This window comes from Pogoniulus pusillus, chromosome 11, assembly GCF_015220805.1.
Source record: "Pogoniulus pusillus isolate bPogPus1 chromosome 11, bPogPus1.pri, whole genome shotgun sequence".
NCBI lineage: Eukaryota > Metazoa > Chordata > Aves > Piciformes > Lybiidae > Pogoniulus > Pogoniulus pusillus.
In genome coordinates, this window is record NC_087274.1 from 34,059,530 (window position 1) to 34,075,905 (window position 16,376).

At 51.1% G+C, this 16,376-nt stretch overlaps 1 protein-coding gene across 1 annotated transcript; it reads left to right on the plus strand.

Annotated features, from left to right (window-relative positions):
• RNF103 (ring finger protein 103) lies at positions 1-16,376 on the plus strand. Its single transcript, XM_064151696.1, has 4 exons — positions 1-975; positions 3,055-3,194; positions 12,180-12,295; positions 14,278-16,376. Exons 1-4 carry the CDS (start codon positions 504-506, stop codon positions 15,833-15,835), a joined length of 2,286 nt encoding a protein of 761 aa, XP_064007766.1. The 5' UTR covers positions 1-503; the 3' UTR covers positions 15,836-16,376.

Below are 16,376 nucleotides of genomic sequence, written 5' to 3' on the forward strand. Positions count from 1 at the left end.
CGAACAAGCCAGGAATGGTTATTTGTGGAGATCCACACTGCACTCCAGCTGCCTCTGATGTGACAACAGACCCAATTTAAAACTTTGCCAGAAGTTGTGCTCCAGGTCAACACAAAGCTGCTGGATCCCAGTTTCGATCCGTGTGGGTGGATTTCTATAGTTGGACTTGATGAGCTTGAAGGTCTTTTCCCAGGGAACAGACTCTATGATTATTCCGTAGCTCCGTGATTTCGCTTTATTATTGGCTTGAAGAGCGCAGGGGTCCTCCCGACGCCCCCACGCCCGGCTCCAAGCCCACCGTGTCTGCTGTCCCAGTGCTGCCCAGACAGGTCCGCTCCGCTGCCGCTCTGCAAAGATGTATTTCTCCTCCCGTTAAAAACGCCGGGCGCGCTCGGATCCCCTCGCAGCCGATGCCGCACGGACTCTGTTTCACGTTACCGCAGCCAGCGTAGCCGCTGGGTCCCGGTCGGCGCCGGGGCACGGCAATCCGGTAGCGCTGCCGAATGACAGCGATGCGGGGGGCGGTGCGGGCTAGCAGGGCAGCCCCCATCCCCGCGCACGTCACTTGTTATGTCTCCGCCGGCGGCCGGCGTTCCGCCGGGGCGGGGACAGCGGCGGGAGGGAGGCGGGGGGGTGGCGGCCCCGCGGCGCTGACAGGGCCCCGGCGCCTGCCCTGCCCTCCCCTCCCGCGGCAGCCCGGCCTCCAGCGCGGCTCTCCCCGGCCCGCGGCGGGCCGCCCCGGCGGGAAGATGTGGGTGAAGCTGTGCTGCCTGCTGCTCTACTTCCTGGCGCTCTTCGTGCTGGCCAGGGTGTTTGAGGCCGTGGCGTGGTACGAGAGCGGCTTCCTCGCCACGCAGCTGGTGGACCCGGTGGCGCTGAGCTTCAGGAAGCTGCGGACCATCCTGGAGTGCCGCGGCCTGGGGCACTCGGGGCTGCCCGAGAAGAAGGATGTGCGGGAGCTGGTGGAGAAGTCAGGTACAGCTCGGCCGTTACCCACTCGTGGGCAGGGGGGAGGTTGATTCCCGGCCCCTCCGCCTGCGGAAGGCCATCGGTCGGCGGTGACACCCGCACCCCCCCACCCCGGGCTCCCGTCGCCCTTGGGCTGGCGCCCGGCGTTGCCGCCTCTCCCGCGGGCCGGCGTGGGGAGCGGGCAGGTCTCCAGCAGCGGCCGAGGGCCGGAGCAGTTAATGGAGGCCGGCGGGGGAGGCTCGGGGCGGTGACGTGACAAACCTGGCGGCCGTGTAGCCCGGTCGGGCTGCGCGGGGAAGGCCCGCGGGGAACGGGACACCGGGAGATGGCCCTGCCCGAGTCGCGGCGCCGGGGTGCCGCGGGCCCGGGGCTCCAGGTGGGGAGGGGCGGTCGCACGGAAGGGAGCTGGCGTCTGCCATGAGAAAGGAGGAGGGAAGAGCCCGGATCCGGGCGGTGAGTGCCTGCTGAGGGCTGAGGCCGGCGCTTCCCCCGTGCCCCTCTTCGGGCGGGCTGGTCTGTCACCGGTGCGGCCAGCGGGACAGCGGCGGTCGTGCAGCTCAGGGGCAGCGGGGACCGGCGCCTAGCCACCCATGGGTGGGCGTGTAGAAGAGGAGCAGAAGCAGATCCTGCCTGCAAAAATGGCTTAGAAAAAAAACGCAGAGAGGCGTTTTGGAAGCAGGGAGAGACCAGGGAAAGAGGTGGACTTTGGAGGTGGGGGGTTGGTGGAGCGCGAAGCGTGAAAGAGCAGTGGGGATGTGAGGAGCGGCAGAAGGGGCTGGAGAGCGAGGCTGGTGAGCAGGAAGGGCTGGAAGGAGCCGGCCCCCGGGCCTGCGAGATGGGGCTGATGTAATCAGTGCCAGCCAGGCAGGGAAGTGCGAGCGGCTGCTTTCAACTGAGGATCGAGGGCTGCCGTGCCGGGCAGAGAGGACTCAGCACAGGGGCAGGGTAGGTACAGTGACTACCGTAACCTTGCAAATGCTGCTTTAAATAATTGATATTAAAGGCGGGCATTTAAATCTGGTTTGCTTTTATTATCCATTGTTTATTAATGTTGTTTACTGCTTTGCTGCCCCGACAGTAAGATGCATTAAGGCATTCAGTGATTTCACTCTTGTTTCCAGTGGCTTTCAGTCCTTGGCTGTCAAGGTAGTCCCATGATGTCATGGTATTTGGGTTGCAAATGCTGCAGGGAAGTGTTTAACTCCAAACAAACTGTGCTAACCGACTCCTTCAGATGTCATGGAAACACGGCCCGTACCAACAGTCTTTGCAGCATTTGTCTGTTTGGTTTGAGTTTGATTTTCAAAACTCTATTAATACTTTTGCACACCTCCCCCCCCAGATTTCAGCTGTGACACATTTTATTTTTTCTTTTGGAAGAAACAGCCTTTATGGGCAAGACTTTGTTTCTTCAAGCTCAGTGGGTTAGTTACTAGCACGCTGGTTGTTACTAGCAGCGTTTGCGATGGGAAGGAAGTGAGATTAGAAGGGAAACACGAGCAGACGATTTTCCTGTGAGCTCTTTATGTTGCTTGCACTGCAGTCCGTGGGAGCTTTTCCCAACTGCTCAAACAGAAGTCAGCAGCTAGGTTACTCTACCAGAGATTCTTACTTGCAGTGAGACAGTCAAGACATGGATTTGGTACAAAAGCATCGATGGAAATTTTGAAGTCTGATTGAATCATCAGTTTGAAGAAGCAAGTTGCTGCAAAAAAAGCCCAAACCCAGCCTTGTGAGAGAAAATCCAAGATCCATGAATTAGAGCTGCTGCCAGCCACCGAACAGCCTGACTTCCAGAGACGAGGCTTGGATGCTCAGGCACTCTTCGGTGTGCTCGCTTGCACGTGGGGTACACGCCTCCGTGCTCCGCAGCCTCTGCTGCGCTCTGAAGCTGAAGTCAAATTGCTGGCAGTCCTGTCACTCTCGCTACAATTATAGCCAAACCTTAAAGTTGTTACCTTTGCACTGAAAAGGTTCTCTGAGCAGCCACACCAAATCCGTTTAGTTAAACTGTTACTAGAATTTAGGAAGTGATCTTTCCTAAGTACCATTTTCATGGAGCTTCTCCAATTGTCTCTTTTTCAGGAGACCTCATGGAAGGAGAGCTTTATTCTGCGCTCAAGGAGGAAGAGGCTTCTGAATCAGTTTCCAGTACCAACTTCAGTGGTGAAATGCACTTCTATGAGCTTGTAGAAGACACGAAAGATGGAATCTGGCTGGTACAGGTATGGAAACTTGACCGTTTATTTTTATATATTTATGACATCCAAAATGTATCTCAAGTAGGAGTTTATGAGGATAGTTAACTAATAGCAAAGAGGTATAAGAGGTGGTGACAAAGATCAACTCCATCTGTTCAAAATACCAGGAAAGGCTGGAAGTGACAGACAGCAGGAAAAATCCTGTTGTGCTGTGGATTGCTTTTTGAAAGCCAGGTACTTCAGAACCAGAAAACAAGCACAGCAGCACACACTTAAGTACACAGAGTATTGCAGGTACTTGTCCCTGGCATTCAGTTTGTCTAAAGTAGGTGTATTAAGTGTGAATTGCTCCCAGCTGGCACAGGAGAGCTGCTTCTGGTGTTGCTCCTCGTTTTGGTTGCATTGCATGCTCAGGCCCAAGCAGTTTAAGTTGATGTTTGTCTAAGGGTAAAGCTCTTTTAAAAGTCTGTTGCCCCTTGACACAGGCCAGATCCCAGTGTGCTGCTTCCCAGATTAGCAGGCTGCTTCTGGTGCAGCAGCGTAGTTGAACCTTCCTCCAAACCTTGTGGGCTCACCTGTGGGCTTTTGGAGCCTGCTTCACCAGGGCTGCTTGAGAACAAGAGGAGACTGAAAGGAAGGCTTTGGCAGGTAGGATTCTGGAGCTGTTCATCACTCTTGAGAACATAAGGAACTTGGAGCAAAGTGGAAATGTGCTCTTCTACACGAACTCTCTATTGATAAGAGCTGTCTTAGGTGTGAGCTCCCTGCCGACAGCCACGTCGGCAATCAGAATTCTCCACCAGACAATTAAGTGTTGGGTTGACAGCTCTCCTCCCTGCTTTGTCTGGTCTCCTCACTCTGTGTTTTCTATTTAAATAGATTATCAGCATTTAATGACTTCCTGTTCCTAGCCCTCTGCTGTCACCACATCAGATCTCACCCCGAAACAGGCAATGAGAGGGCAGATTACCTTTGCAGTAGAAGTGGCATTTGTGTTTGGGCAAAGGTGTGTTGGAGTTTATTGGATCAGAGTTTCAAGTTTAGATCATACAGAAGGGCATTCTTCAAGCAGAGAGAGTCTTGAAAGGAAGTTTACACGTCTCTAAGCCAGCTGACAAACACGAGCCTGGCCGTGCTGCGAGAACCCTTCCTCCCTCCCTCCCCATGCAGCTCCAGACTGATGCAGATCTCTGCTCTCTGGTGCCTGCAGAATTTCACGGCAAATTATTTCATCTGGCTTCACAGCAGCAGATCAGACAGGCTGGGGTTGGTGTCTCTAGTGCAATGAAGGTTGCCATCGTTCTGGGAATGTTTGCACAGCTCTTCACTTGGCCACTGTAACTGTTTGTCTGGTCCTGCATGACAGAGCCACTAGGCGTGGCCAGTTTCTTTTTACCAGTTCTGCCCTTTGACTTCTCATCACTTGGAGTTTTCTTTGGCTTCCTTCCCCACCGTGACTCCTCTCTGGGTAACTCCTGTGTGTGGAGCCTTCACATCCTCTCCCAGGATTTCCTGTGCTCTGGTCTTAGACCCTAGCCCTTCAGAGCTGCCGTTTATCATTGCTTACCTGCTCGAGCTTTTGATTCCTCTCCCTTGCTCATTCTCTTTCAGCACTGGGCATCCTATGGAAACTGCACAGCTGATTAATCAGCTCGGTGCTTAGGCAGGGGACGGTAGGAGGGTAAAGATGCCTTAGTTTGATGATGCAGACAAGGTCAGAGCTTTCTGCTGCTCTGTTGTTGCTGCAGGCTCGGAAGCAGAAAGGATCTCCAAGACCTTTTCAGGATCCTGAGCCTGAATTTCCATTCTGTAGTGGCTGCTGAAAAGCAGGAGAGGGGAGCAGTTGTGGCTCAGCTGGCACAGTGGCTGTTGGTTGAGTTGGTTTCAAGCACTTCATGATGTATGGGAGCACTGGGAGTCTGAAGATGATTTTTACTTCCCTGTGCATGTAAATGCAATTTCTGGGGTGGCCCAGGCTGATAGCCATCACTGCCTGCTGGGAATCAAAGGCACGGGGGGAACCATTGGTTCTTGGTGTGTTTAAATGTGAATTAATCATTGGGAGCCACCAAGGTAAATGGCTTGAAAAAAGCCAAGAAAACTGTGTTCTGTGGCTCTGGAAATCCACGTGCAAAGCATCCAGTTCCAGTGCTCATTTGTTTACCAGTGTGACTGTCCACAGAGCCACAGATGGCAATGTGTCCTTTCTCCTATTAGCTCTTGATCTCATCACCTTCCTTTGATGCCTTTCTTCTTTCCTGCCAGCTGCTGTTGTGCACTTTGTTGGCTGGCATGGAGGACGAGTGGTAGTTTCTAGAGCTGCTTCTATTGTTGGTGGAGGAGTAAGACATAAGGGGGTTGCTGTTCCAGGCTCTGCTGTGGCTTCTGCTCTCTGGTTAATCTCTCGGAGCCTGTCACATCCACAAAGACCGTAGTCATTCTGACTTGTAAAAAGCATACAGCAAATGATGTACAGGTAAAAATCCTCTTGGAACTTCACACCTCAATTACCATGGATTTTGATTTTTAAAGTCTCTGCTGCAACACAGTGCTAGGGAAAATAAAGGGAACTTTCTGCCTGGCATTGAAATGGGAGGACAGACATTTGTAGCCTCTACACCTCTGCCAGACAGCCCAAAATGTTTCTGCCTACCCTGTGTCTCAGCTGCTTCTTCAGGTGGTGGAGTTGCAGAGTAAGGGAAGTGCCTATGAGATCTGGTGGTTGGTTTGTTCCTTCTTTTGCTTGTGTGTAGGATGAGTAGTTGTCATGTTTGGGCTTCCAGGTTTGCCAGGTGATGAGGTGCTCTTGCTCTAAGGAAGTGAAGCAGAAACACTCAGTTCTTTCCCAATGCAGTGTGCAGTATTTCTGTCCTTTCCAGTAGCCTTTCAGGATTGTTTGTGATTGATTCCCTTCTGGAGAGTCTTCACAGCCTGCCAAGGGTCAATTAGAGTGTAACAGCCTGTTTACTGCATATCCACCTTAATTCATTACAGAAGCTCATTTAAGTCAGCTTAACTGAGCTGTTCAGGGTGGTGCATAAGTCACTCCACCTCCCTTGAGAAACGACAAAGGATTTTAAACTCCGTTTGATCTCAAGGTGGTTAAGTCTTGCATACAGTGATGGATCTCTGTCTTTGACTGCTTTCATCTAATTTCTCATGGTCTGTCTTGGAGAAGAGGTGAAAAACTGTCCAGACATCTTTGCTCCATGTGGGTGGATTCTGAAGCAGTTGTGAGCTCTTGGCAAAGAGCAGCGATGTGGAAATTCAGTTTTATCAGCACAGTGCCAAACAGAAAGCAGAGAGTGAGATGTCTTGATTGATGGAAGTACAGACAGGCATGTAGAGCATGCTGACATTATCTGGAACGAGGGCTTTTTGCCATGCTTCTAATAAGTAACTCATCAGAACATTTATGATTAATTATAAATGAGAGTTTTTCAGATCTTTTAACTTGGAGGATAGTTGGAATTGTAACCCTTGGTTATGAAGGAGTCACTGCAAAGTGCATAAGAACATAGGTATTAGAGGGTTTGAACCATTCTGTCTTTATGGCTCCCTAAAAGCCTTCCAGCAGGTGCATGGACTCTGCAGCAACACCAGGCTGCCCCTGCTCTCTGCAGGCACTGGGGAGGAGCTGATGAACCTCCAGGGCTCTGAGTATCTCAGACTGGAAGCTACCAAACCAGACTGGCAGCTCTTGCATGCCTTACTGAAGTCAGAAATCAGGTTTGCTGCTGGCAGAATGGTGCAGGTTTGTCCAGCCCCAGTGTTCATGTTCCCTGTGGCTTGCTGAGTCTGGCCAAGGGCCCTCTGCTCCCGAGAGAGCTACTTGCACAGCTGTGTGCAGCAGGAACTGCTGTCCTCCGTTTCACAGCCTTTGTTCCTCCTGATGCCTTCAATAGGAGAATGCTCAGGTGAGGCTATTCTCATGCCATGCCCAAGTACTGCAGGGCTGCCAGAAGCAGAATCTGGCTGTGCATATTACATCGTTACAGCATCCCTTCGACACCAGCAGCCTTCCATAGAATCATAGCGTCCTGGAGTTGTGGAATGCTTAGGCTGGAAGAGACATTAGAGATCATCTACTCCAACCCCCTGCCATGGGCAAGGGCACCTCTCAACTAGCCCAGGTTACTCAAGGCCCCATCCAGCCTGGCCTTGAGCATCTCCAGAAGAGGGGTCATCCACAGCTTCTCTGGACAGTCTATTACAGAGTCTTGCCACCCTCCTAGTGAAGAATATCTTCCTCTGATCCAATCTAAACCTATTCTCCTTCAATTTAAACCCATTTCCCCTTGTCCTGTTGGTGGACACTTTTGTTCCCCTGCAGCCTTCCTGTAAGTTCCCCTCAGGTCACAGGATCACAGGATGTTGAAAGGGACCTCTGGAGATCCTTGAGTGTCCCCCTGCCAGAGCAGGTTACACAGGAACACACCCAGACAGGGCTGGAGGGTCTTCCAAGGAGGAGACTCCACAGCCTCTCTGGACAGCCTGTGCCAGGGCTCTGGGACCCTCACAGTCAAGAAGTTCTTCCTCATGTTGAGGTGGAACTTCCTGTGCTGCAGTTTCCATCCCTTGCCCTCATCCTATCCCTGGGCACAAGTGAGCAGAGGCTGTCCCTGTTCCTCCTTCCCTGCCCCCCAGCCCTCAGCCATTTATAGACACTGATCAAATCCCTCTCAGCTGCCTTCTCTTCAGACTAAGCACCCCCAGGGCTCTCAGCCCCTCCTCATCAGGCAGTGCTCCAGTCCCTGCAGCATCCTTGTAGCCCTCCCTTGGACTCTCAAGTAGCTATTGGAAGGTCCTGCTGGAGTCCTCTTCAACTCCTGTTACATTTTTTACTCGTCTTTTACTCATGCATGTTTCATAAAATGCTTTTTTAGCAGTCTTCAATGATACCTGGAAGTTAAGGAGCAACTACATTGACGACTGTTCTGAAGTGGTCATTGAAGTAGTGGTGCCTCTGCCCCAGGCACTAGGCAAGGCTGGCAATGTGTCTGTCCTGCCCTGTTTTGCCAAGTGTTTATATCTCTGTCTTCAGGGCCTTTGCTCTTAAGGTCTGGTTGCCTCTTTGATGTCATAAGTATGACTACTGCAACATAAATCAAATTTATTCTAGTAATTACAGTCTGGATTGGCCTCTCTTGGGCGAGTTCTGTTCAGTTCAAAGGCAGGAGAGCTCTTCCATTGCAAAGCCACCTCAACCCAAATGCCTGTTGATTGCCAGGGTTCAGTGGTGTGAGTCCCCAGATGAATTCTGTGATCATTTTGTTTTCTGTGACATCTGGACACGACCTTTTTATCAAAGAACTGACAGGGCTGGAAGGGACCTCAAGGATCAATAGTAAGGGCTTCAGAACTGGGCACAGGTGTTTATGGAAACCAAACGAGAAGGCTGAATGAGAGCATGTAGAAATAAAGGAGATTCAAACCTTGTCTCTCCATTTTCACTTTTCACGTCTCGGCACAACTTACCTGCACTGTTGCGCAGTTGGTGGTTGAGAACCTCCTGGCCTTTTGGGGCCCAAACCCACAGACAGAGTGTGAAGGAGCCTGCTTGTGTCTGGCACCTGAGAGGAGGTTTGTGGATGGATGCTCAGCGAGGGCCTCCCCTCTCCAGCAGAAGTCAGTAATCCATGCCTAGGCATGGCAGTTCAGAGTCTGCAGGCAGAGCCAGGCTGCTGGGCTGGGGGAGGCGTAGGGCAGGGAGCAGATTCTGGGCCATGGTTGTAGGGTTACTTTGTTCCTGTTGGATTCTGTTAACCCAGGAAGACAATTAAAGGATCGAGTTATCTCCATGATCTCGTTTGTCACTCTGACACATGATATCGTACAGGTTGTGAACATAGCTAACAGTAAGAACATCCTGAGGGGTCTGTGTTCCTGTAAATGCAGTTTTGCTTCCCAGCTGTGGCAGCTGCTCTCCTCAAAGCCCCCTTCTGGGAGCTCTGTTGATCTGTCTTTGAAGTGGTCTCCAGCATATGACTGAAAGAGACTTTCTAGCTGAGGCAGTGCAGCACACTGCTGAGCCCTGCAGTATGTGGTATTGGTCACATCCCTCTTGTTTGCTGCCTCTCGATCCTTCTCTGAGTGTAGTGCTCCTGTTGACTGTTCTTGGAAGCCTTTCTCTAGCGGCTCTATCCACGGCTGATTTGTTCTGTTGTGCCTAAGAAGACGCTGCTCTTCAGTGTCGCTGACTCCTGCTGTCCACCTACTGCTCTCAGGACGGGAGGCAAATCAGGCAGTTACTTTGTTGGGTGTCACAGCTCAGGAGCTTTGCTCGTTTGACAGCCAGTTAGTATTGACGACTCCTGGTTCCTTCTGGACCAGCTAATAGACTCAGGCTTTGCCTCCCATTGCTGTCTCTGGGTGATGACCTCCCCGAGGGTCCTGGTGGCTATCAAATGCGATTTCGTTCCTGACTCTGCATTACAAGACCCATGCAGCTTGTTGGCTGTGCCCTTAGTAATCCTCATCTACACAGACACAATTCCCAGTTCTGTGTCATCTACAAGTGGCCCTGGGGGACTTCGGGCATCTGCAGGAAGAGCATTAGCAGGAAAACAGCCTGCACTGTGCCCTGGGGTAGCTCTGTGGGCAAGTCCTTAGCCCCTTTCTGGGGTGTTGATGTTCTCTTGCTTTAGCCAGTTTCTAACTCGCTTGAAACCTTCCTCTTTCTTCCTCACTAGAAAAGTTTATCTCTGGCTCTCATGAAAACCTTCCACGTGGCACAACACATGATGTTTTCCCAAAGGCTACCACCTTCCCTTTCTCTTGGAACTCCCTTATTTTCCCCTGAGAAAAGATGGATTTTTTAGCTCTTAACTTAATCTTTAGGAGTAGCATGCTGAAAAAGGGTGGGGAATTCAACTGTCTCTGCACCTTGACATTTTTTCCTACAGTTCAGCATAGTGTTGAGCTCCAGTGAGGGATATTTCATTCAGTAGGTCTTAAATATCGTTACTAACTCATTATTCCCCTAGTTACTAACTCGTTATTCTCCTGTCAAATGTAAATTAGTCTGACAGGAGTTTCTAGAAGAACTCTTCACAGGTTCATCTCATTTTCTGTGCTAATTGCTCTGGGATGGAGATTAATGTGATTTAAGTGCATTAAGCTCTTTGAGCTTCATTTCCACCTCCACACAGCCCCTTAAAATAAAGCTGCTAACCTGTCCCTGGCCAGCTTCTGAGACAGAGCACTGAAGATGCTCTGGGTTTATTTAACCACCTGGAGCTCAGTGGGGCAGCAGTGTCACCTGCAGGTTCACTTCATTTCCCTGTGTAGAACATTCTGCTTAGTGAATGCTTTGATTTTAAGTTTCTGGGAGAATGCTACTCACCACAAAGCAGGTGACTGATTTTTCAGTCCCAAAGTCCAGACAAGCTCTCTGGGTGTGCGTCTCGGGCCGTACACAGAGCACTGTTAGTTGTGGTGACAACCAAACATCCAGGAGAAAAGTAGCATTTGAGGGTATCAAGTCAGAAAAGGACTGGGAGAAGATTAATGTTGGATTAACAAATACCTAACAAATGGAAGCTTCAAAACATAGTTAAAAATTACATCTGAAGTGGTTCCTAGTAAGCCTGCAGAAGCATGTGAGATGTTTCCTGGCACATGCTGGACTCCATCAGAAGCAGCCTGGCCAGCAGGCCAAGAGAGATGATTCTGCCCCTCTGCTCTGCTGAGACCTCACCTGCAGGTCTGTGTCCAGTTGTGGGACCCCAACAATAGAGAGACCTGGACTTGCTGGAGAGGGTGCAGAGGAGGCCACAAAGATGATCAGAGGGCTGGAGAACCTCTGCTATAGGGATAGGCTGGCAGAGTTGGGGCTGTTCAGCCTGGAGAAAAGAAAGTTTCAGGGAGACCTTAGACCTCACTCCAATATCTGCAGGGGACCTCCTGGCAGGCTGGGGAAGGGCTGTTCAGAAAGGCCTGTGGGGATAGGATGAGGGCAGTAGTTTGGAACTGGATTAGGGCAAAGTTATGTTGGACATCAGCAGGAAGTCGTGCACAGTAAGGGTGGTGACACACAGACACAGGCTGCCCAAGGCTGTGCTTGAGGCCTCATCCCTGGAGACACTGAAGATTAGGCTGGATGTATCCCTGTGCATCCTGTTCGAGCTGGAGGTGTCCCTGTGCCTGCAGGAGGTTGGACAAGATGCCCTTCCGACCCAGTGCAATCTGTGAGCCTGTTTGCAAAGGAGAAGCTGTGAGCACTCATGGAATCCTGCATGAGCAGTGTCCTCCTGAGTCACTTCTCTGCTCCAAACAGAGCATGGTGCTGGTCAGCTGTGTGGGCAGAAGCTTGTGTCCAGTGAAGCTGCAGCACCACGGTAATATACTAGGTTGGAACAAGAGACCTGGGATCTGTCCCACTGAGCCAGCATCTGGGGCGTGGGGAACAGCCACTGAGAGGCACTGCCAGGGCTGGCAGGAGCCAGGATCTCTGGGCATTCTCTGGGAGTTCAATCAGCAGCTTGCACCAGGGAGAAAGGGCTGTTGGCAGCTTGCTCTGGTACCTCACTCGTTCTCCTCATGCTCAGCCAGCCTCTTTGGTAACTTTTCATGGAGGCTTCCAACAAAGTCATGCTCTGGTGCTGTGGAGAAGAGGAGTTTGCTGCACTCCTTTGCGTCTGCCCTGCTCTCACCTGGTCAGCAGTAGTTTTGTTCCCTCTGCCAGGGATTTTTGTTAACTGTCACTGATGCTGGTATCTCAGCAGGTCCTTGCAATGCTGATGTGCTTTTGTCTTTTTGCAGAAGCTACATTTCTGTCTTGGAACTTTACTCTCCAAAGACATTCACTGTGATGCCTGCTTGTATAGAGAACCACGGAAGTGCTTTGGTTGGAAGAGACCTTTAAGGTCATCCAGATTTTGTACCTACTGTGTTCTAGACAAGGGGGAAACAATGTCAAGAGTGCCTAACTGTTCTTGTGAAACTTGCTCCTTATTTCAGGAAGCAGTCTTGCTGTGGCACTGAATGATTCTTTCTTTTCGGCAATAGGTCATAGCAAGTGACAGAAGCCCTCTGGTGGGTAAAGTCCACTGGGAGAAAATGGTGAAGAAGGTCTCAAGGTTCGGCATACGTACTGGCACTTTTAACTGCTCCAGTGACCCCAGGTATGTGCTTGCAAGGATTAGCTAAATCCCAGGAGTATCTGAAGGCTCAGTCGTGTTGTAAAAGTAGCTGTGACAGCAGCTGCCTTTATTCGCGTTTTTATCTCTGCTAAAATCCCTTCAGAATTCTCCATTGCCTTCATTAGCAGCATCCTAAGGGCAGATCTGCAGCTTCCCAAAGCACTCACTCCGTGTAGCTGAATTCTGACACAGTAAAGCAGTGGCAGGGAACAGAGCAGAAGAGCTTACAGCCCAGGCATTCAGGGACAAGAATGGTGCTTGCTTGGGGCAAAGCCAGATAGCTGTAGCCCTTGTCAGAGGACTGTGGCAGCTGTAGAGTTGTGACAGTGCCATCTGCCAAGGAGGAGCACAGGGCAGCATGAAGCCTGCTTCTCAGAGTTACTGCCAAGCCCGGTTCCTGACAAAGGGCCGTGTGTTTGTGCAGAGGCTTGCACACACCCTGGGACAACACAGTGTGCTCTGCAGGAGGCACTCCTGTTTGCCTGAGCTGTCAAACAAGGAAGCAGAGCAGAGCCAGAGACACTGATAATAGCTCTGTGCTGCTGCAAAAGGAGACGTGAACACTGGGGAGCTTCACGCGAGGCTGTGTCTGGAATGCAGTGGCAGGCATGGATAGGGCTGTGTCTTGCACAGCTGAGCTGCCACGTTTGGAAGGACATCTCAGACTTAATCATAAGAGACAATTCTTAGACTCCAAAGTGTCTAATCAGGGCACTGGTGTTGGAACATCTTCAACACTTGGCAGTATTGCTCTTTTTGTAGCTCCTGAGCAGTTTTAATGTTATCGTCAAATGTTATGTTTCTAATGATTTTTTTTCCTAATACAAGGAATGCTTTGTTGAGTGAGTAGTTTTCATCAGGCTGCAACTGAAATTCAGAAGAACACTGCACACTGTACTTGTCAGAATACTTTTATTGGTAGGATAATAGTTTATGACTCCTAAAAATGTTCCATTTGGATTCCTGAGGTGATGAGTTGTAATTGTCTCAGTAGATGCTGAGTGACCAAATCCAGAGGGCCTGTAGGTGAGAGGGCTGCTGAGTGAGGCTGCTTGCTGCTCTTTCAGTGTGCAGGGTGCCCAGAGACAGCTTGCATGGCTGCTGGCTGTGTGTGCTTTGATTGTTGGGACCTGGCAGACATTTCCTGAATGGAGGGCTGGGTAAATTGGGTGGTACATTGAGGCTGCTACAAAAGATGCATGAGAGGAAGAATCTTTCAAGTCATCAGGCTTGTCTCATAGGTACTGGGGTCTGTGCCATGACTCAAGGCCTTGAGGAGCCTCTTCAAGTTATGGATGTGGAGTTAACCTCAGCACTCTGTGTGCCAGTCAGGGGTGGTGTTCCTGTAGCTCAAATCACCTGGCAGCATGTGTCTGCTTCCTCCTCCACCAGCTTTGTGCTGTGCTCTCCCACCACACCTCCCCTCTCTGCATCCTTCCTAATAGCCCCAGTAGGAAGTGGACCCTTGTCAGCTTCGTTAAAGCAGCTGTGAACACGGTGGTGTTAACTTTGCTGCTTGGCCAAAGCAGGACAAGGGAGGGAGGCACTGAGAGTTAGCTGCAGGCTGGGGAAAGCTGGGGGGTGTTGAGCTGCAGTGCAGTGGTTTTCTTCTTGCCTTGAGGGCCAAGATAAAGTAGCTTCTGACACTAAAGCTTTCTGTGGGGTATGTGTCAAATGCAGTCATAGAGTGTGACTGCCTGGCCCTGCAGGCTGTAATGATCCATGAGCATTGGCACTGCTCCTCTTCCTCTGCCGTGGCTCCATCTCTCTCTGCAGCGTTGCAGTGATCTGGGTACCAAAAGCACTTCAGTGCTGCATACACTTTGTGGGTGCCTCTCATTCCTGCTGTCACATGTAAAGATGCTGAGGTTGCCAGGGTCTTGGTTTTGGGCCTCTAACGGCGATGTAAGGGCTGCAGCTGCAGAGGTTTGCAGCTCTGATCTAACCTGCCCTTCTCTCTGTAGATACTGCAGGAGGAGAGGTTGGCTCAAGTCCACCCTCATTATGTCAGTTCCACAAACCAGTACCTCCAAGGGCAAGGTGATGCTGAAGGAGTACAGCGGGCGCAGAGTGGAGGTGGAGCACATCTTCAAGTGGATCACAGCCCATGCTGCTTCTCGCATCAAAACCATCTACAATGCGGAGCACTTAAAGGAGGAGTGGAACAGGAGCGACCAGTACCGGGTGAAAATCTACCTGTTTGCCAGCCTGGACCAGCCGCCTGCCTTCTTCTCCGCACTCAGCGTCAAGTTTACTGGAAGAGTGGAGTTCATTTTTGTGAATGTGGAGAACTGGGGCAACAAAAGTTACATGGCAGAAATTGGTGTCTACAAGACACCGTCCTACATCCTCCAGACTCCTGAGGGGATGTACAGGTACGGCAATAACACAGGGGAGTTCATCTCACTGCGTGCCATGGACTCCTTCCTGCGCTCCTTGCAGCCAGAAGTCAACGATTTGTTTGTTTTAAGCTTAGTTTTGGTCAACCTCATGGCTTGGATGGACCTGTTCATCACGCAAGGCGCCACTATAAAGCGGTTTGTGGTTCTCATAAGCACTTTAGGGACGTACAATTCACTGCTCATTATTTCCTGGCTGCCCGTCTTAGGGTTTTTGCAGCTACCCTACTTAGACAGCTTTTATGAGTACAGTTTAAAACTCTTCAGGTACTCTAACACAACTACTTTGGCTTCTTGGGTGAGGGCCGATTGGATGTTCTACTCTTCACACCCAGCCCTCTTCCTCAGCACCTACCTTGGTCACGGTTTGCTCATCGACTACTTCGAGAAGAAAAGACGACGCAACAGCAACGCGGACGAAGTGAACGCCAACAACCTGGAGTGGCTGTCGAGCCTGTGGGACTGGTACACCAGCTACTTGTTCCACCCTATCGCTTCTTTCCAGCACTTCCCCTTTGACTCGGATTGGGATGAAGACCCAGACCTGTTCTTGGAGCGGTTGGCATTCCCTGACCTCTGGCTTCACCCTCTGATACCCACCGATTACATCAAAAACTTGCCCATGTGGAGGTTTAAATGCCTTGGTATCCACTCAGATGAGGAGATGCTGGAAACCTTTCAAGACAGTGAAAGTGATTCTGACAGTGAAAACAAAGAGGTGTTCAGCAGTGAAAAAGAAGGCTCTGAGGACGATGAGCTGCTCAGGCCCCAGGGGTGCAGCGCTGCGAGCTGCTCGCCTGCCAGTCCACGCTGCCAGCGTGAGCTGTGTGGGCATGGGGCGAGCTCCTGCGGCTCCCACGGCGCTGCAGGGGGCACAGAGCCAGACTGGTCGGCCTGGCCCTCGGAGATGTTGCACTGTACAGAATGTGTGGTGTGTCTAGAAAACTTCAGCAGCGGCTGCCTGCTGATGGGCTTGCCCTGCGGCCACGTCTTCCACCAGAATTGCATCGTGCTGTGGCTGGCGGGGGGGAGGCACTGCTGCCCCGTCTGCAGGTGGCCTTCCTACAAGAAGAAGCAGGCGTACACGCAGCCGCAGCCGGCCTGGGGCCAGGTCCAGTCCTAGCTGTGCCTCCTGGCCTCCTGTGGGAGCTGCCAGGATCCTCCTGCTTGCCTTGTCAATGTTAGTCCCTCCAGAGATTCCATGGTTTGGAGTTTTAGTTGCAGTGTTAGTGCGGTGAGCTCAGCTGTGCCCAGCGCTCCTTCGGTTGCCTTGTCTGCTCAGCTCCACATGCCTGCCCCACAATGACTTTTTCTGTTCACCACCCAGAAACTCGCTGCTCTTTTGTTTCGTTTTCTTTTTGTAAGCACAAAAGCAAAGCCTGCAGCCAGAAACGTGTTCCAGCAAAGGCTTTCAAAGTAGGAGGGGGGCGAAGCCCAAAGTCTCATCGCTGAATCGAAGTGTCTCTTAGGTTGGAGCCTGCTCAGCACGGCTTGTTGAGTGGTGTAGGTGGTCAGAGAGTGCCCTTCCAAAGGAAATCAGTGACATAAATTATTTTAAAAGGACATTTATAATGTTAATTGTTTTGATAACTATTTTGTGTGTATGGTTACAGATGTCTTGCTGGTCTGATTTATCTGTGAAGACAATAAAAAACATAACACAA

Bases quoted from the DNA above. Each gene is read 5' to 3' on its own strand.
- RNF103 (XM_064151696.1), top strand. From the start codon at position 504: ATGACAGCGATGCGGGGGGCGGTGCGGGCTAGCAGGGCAGCCCCCATC. The intron at 976-3,054 runs GTACAGCTCGGC...TCTCTTTTTCAG, and splicing joins GGAGCTGGTGGAGAAGTCAG to GAGACCTCATGGAAGGAGAG. The intron at 12,296-14,277 runs GTATGTGCTTGC...TTCTCTCTGTAG, and splicing joins AACTGCTCCAGTGACCCCAG to ATACTGCAGGAGGAGAGGTT.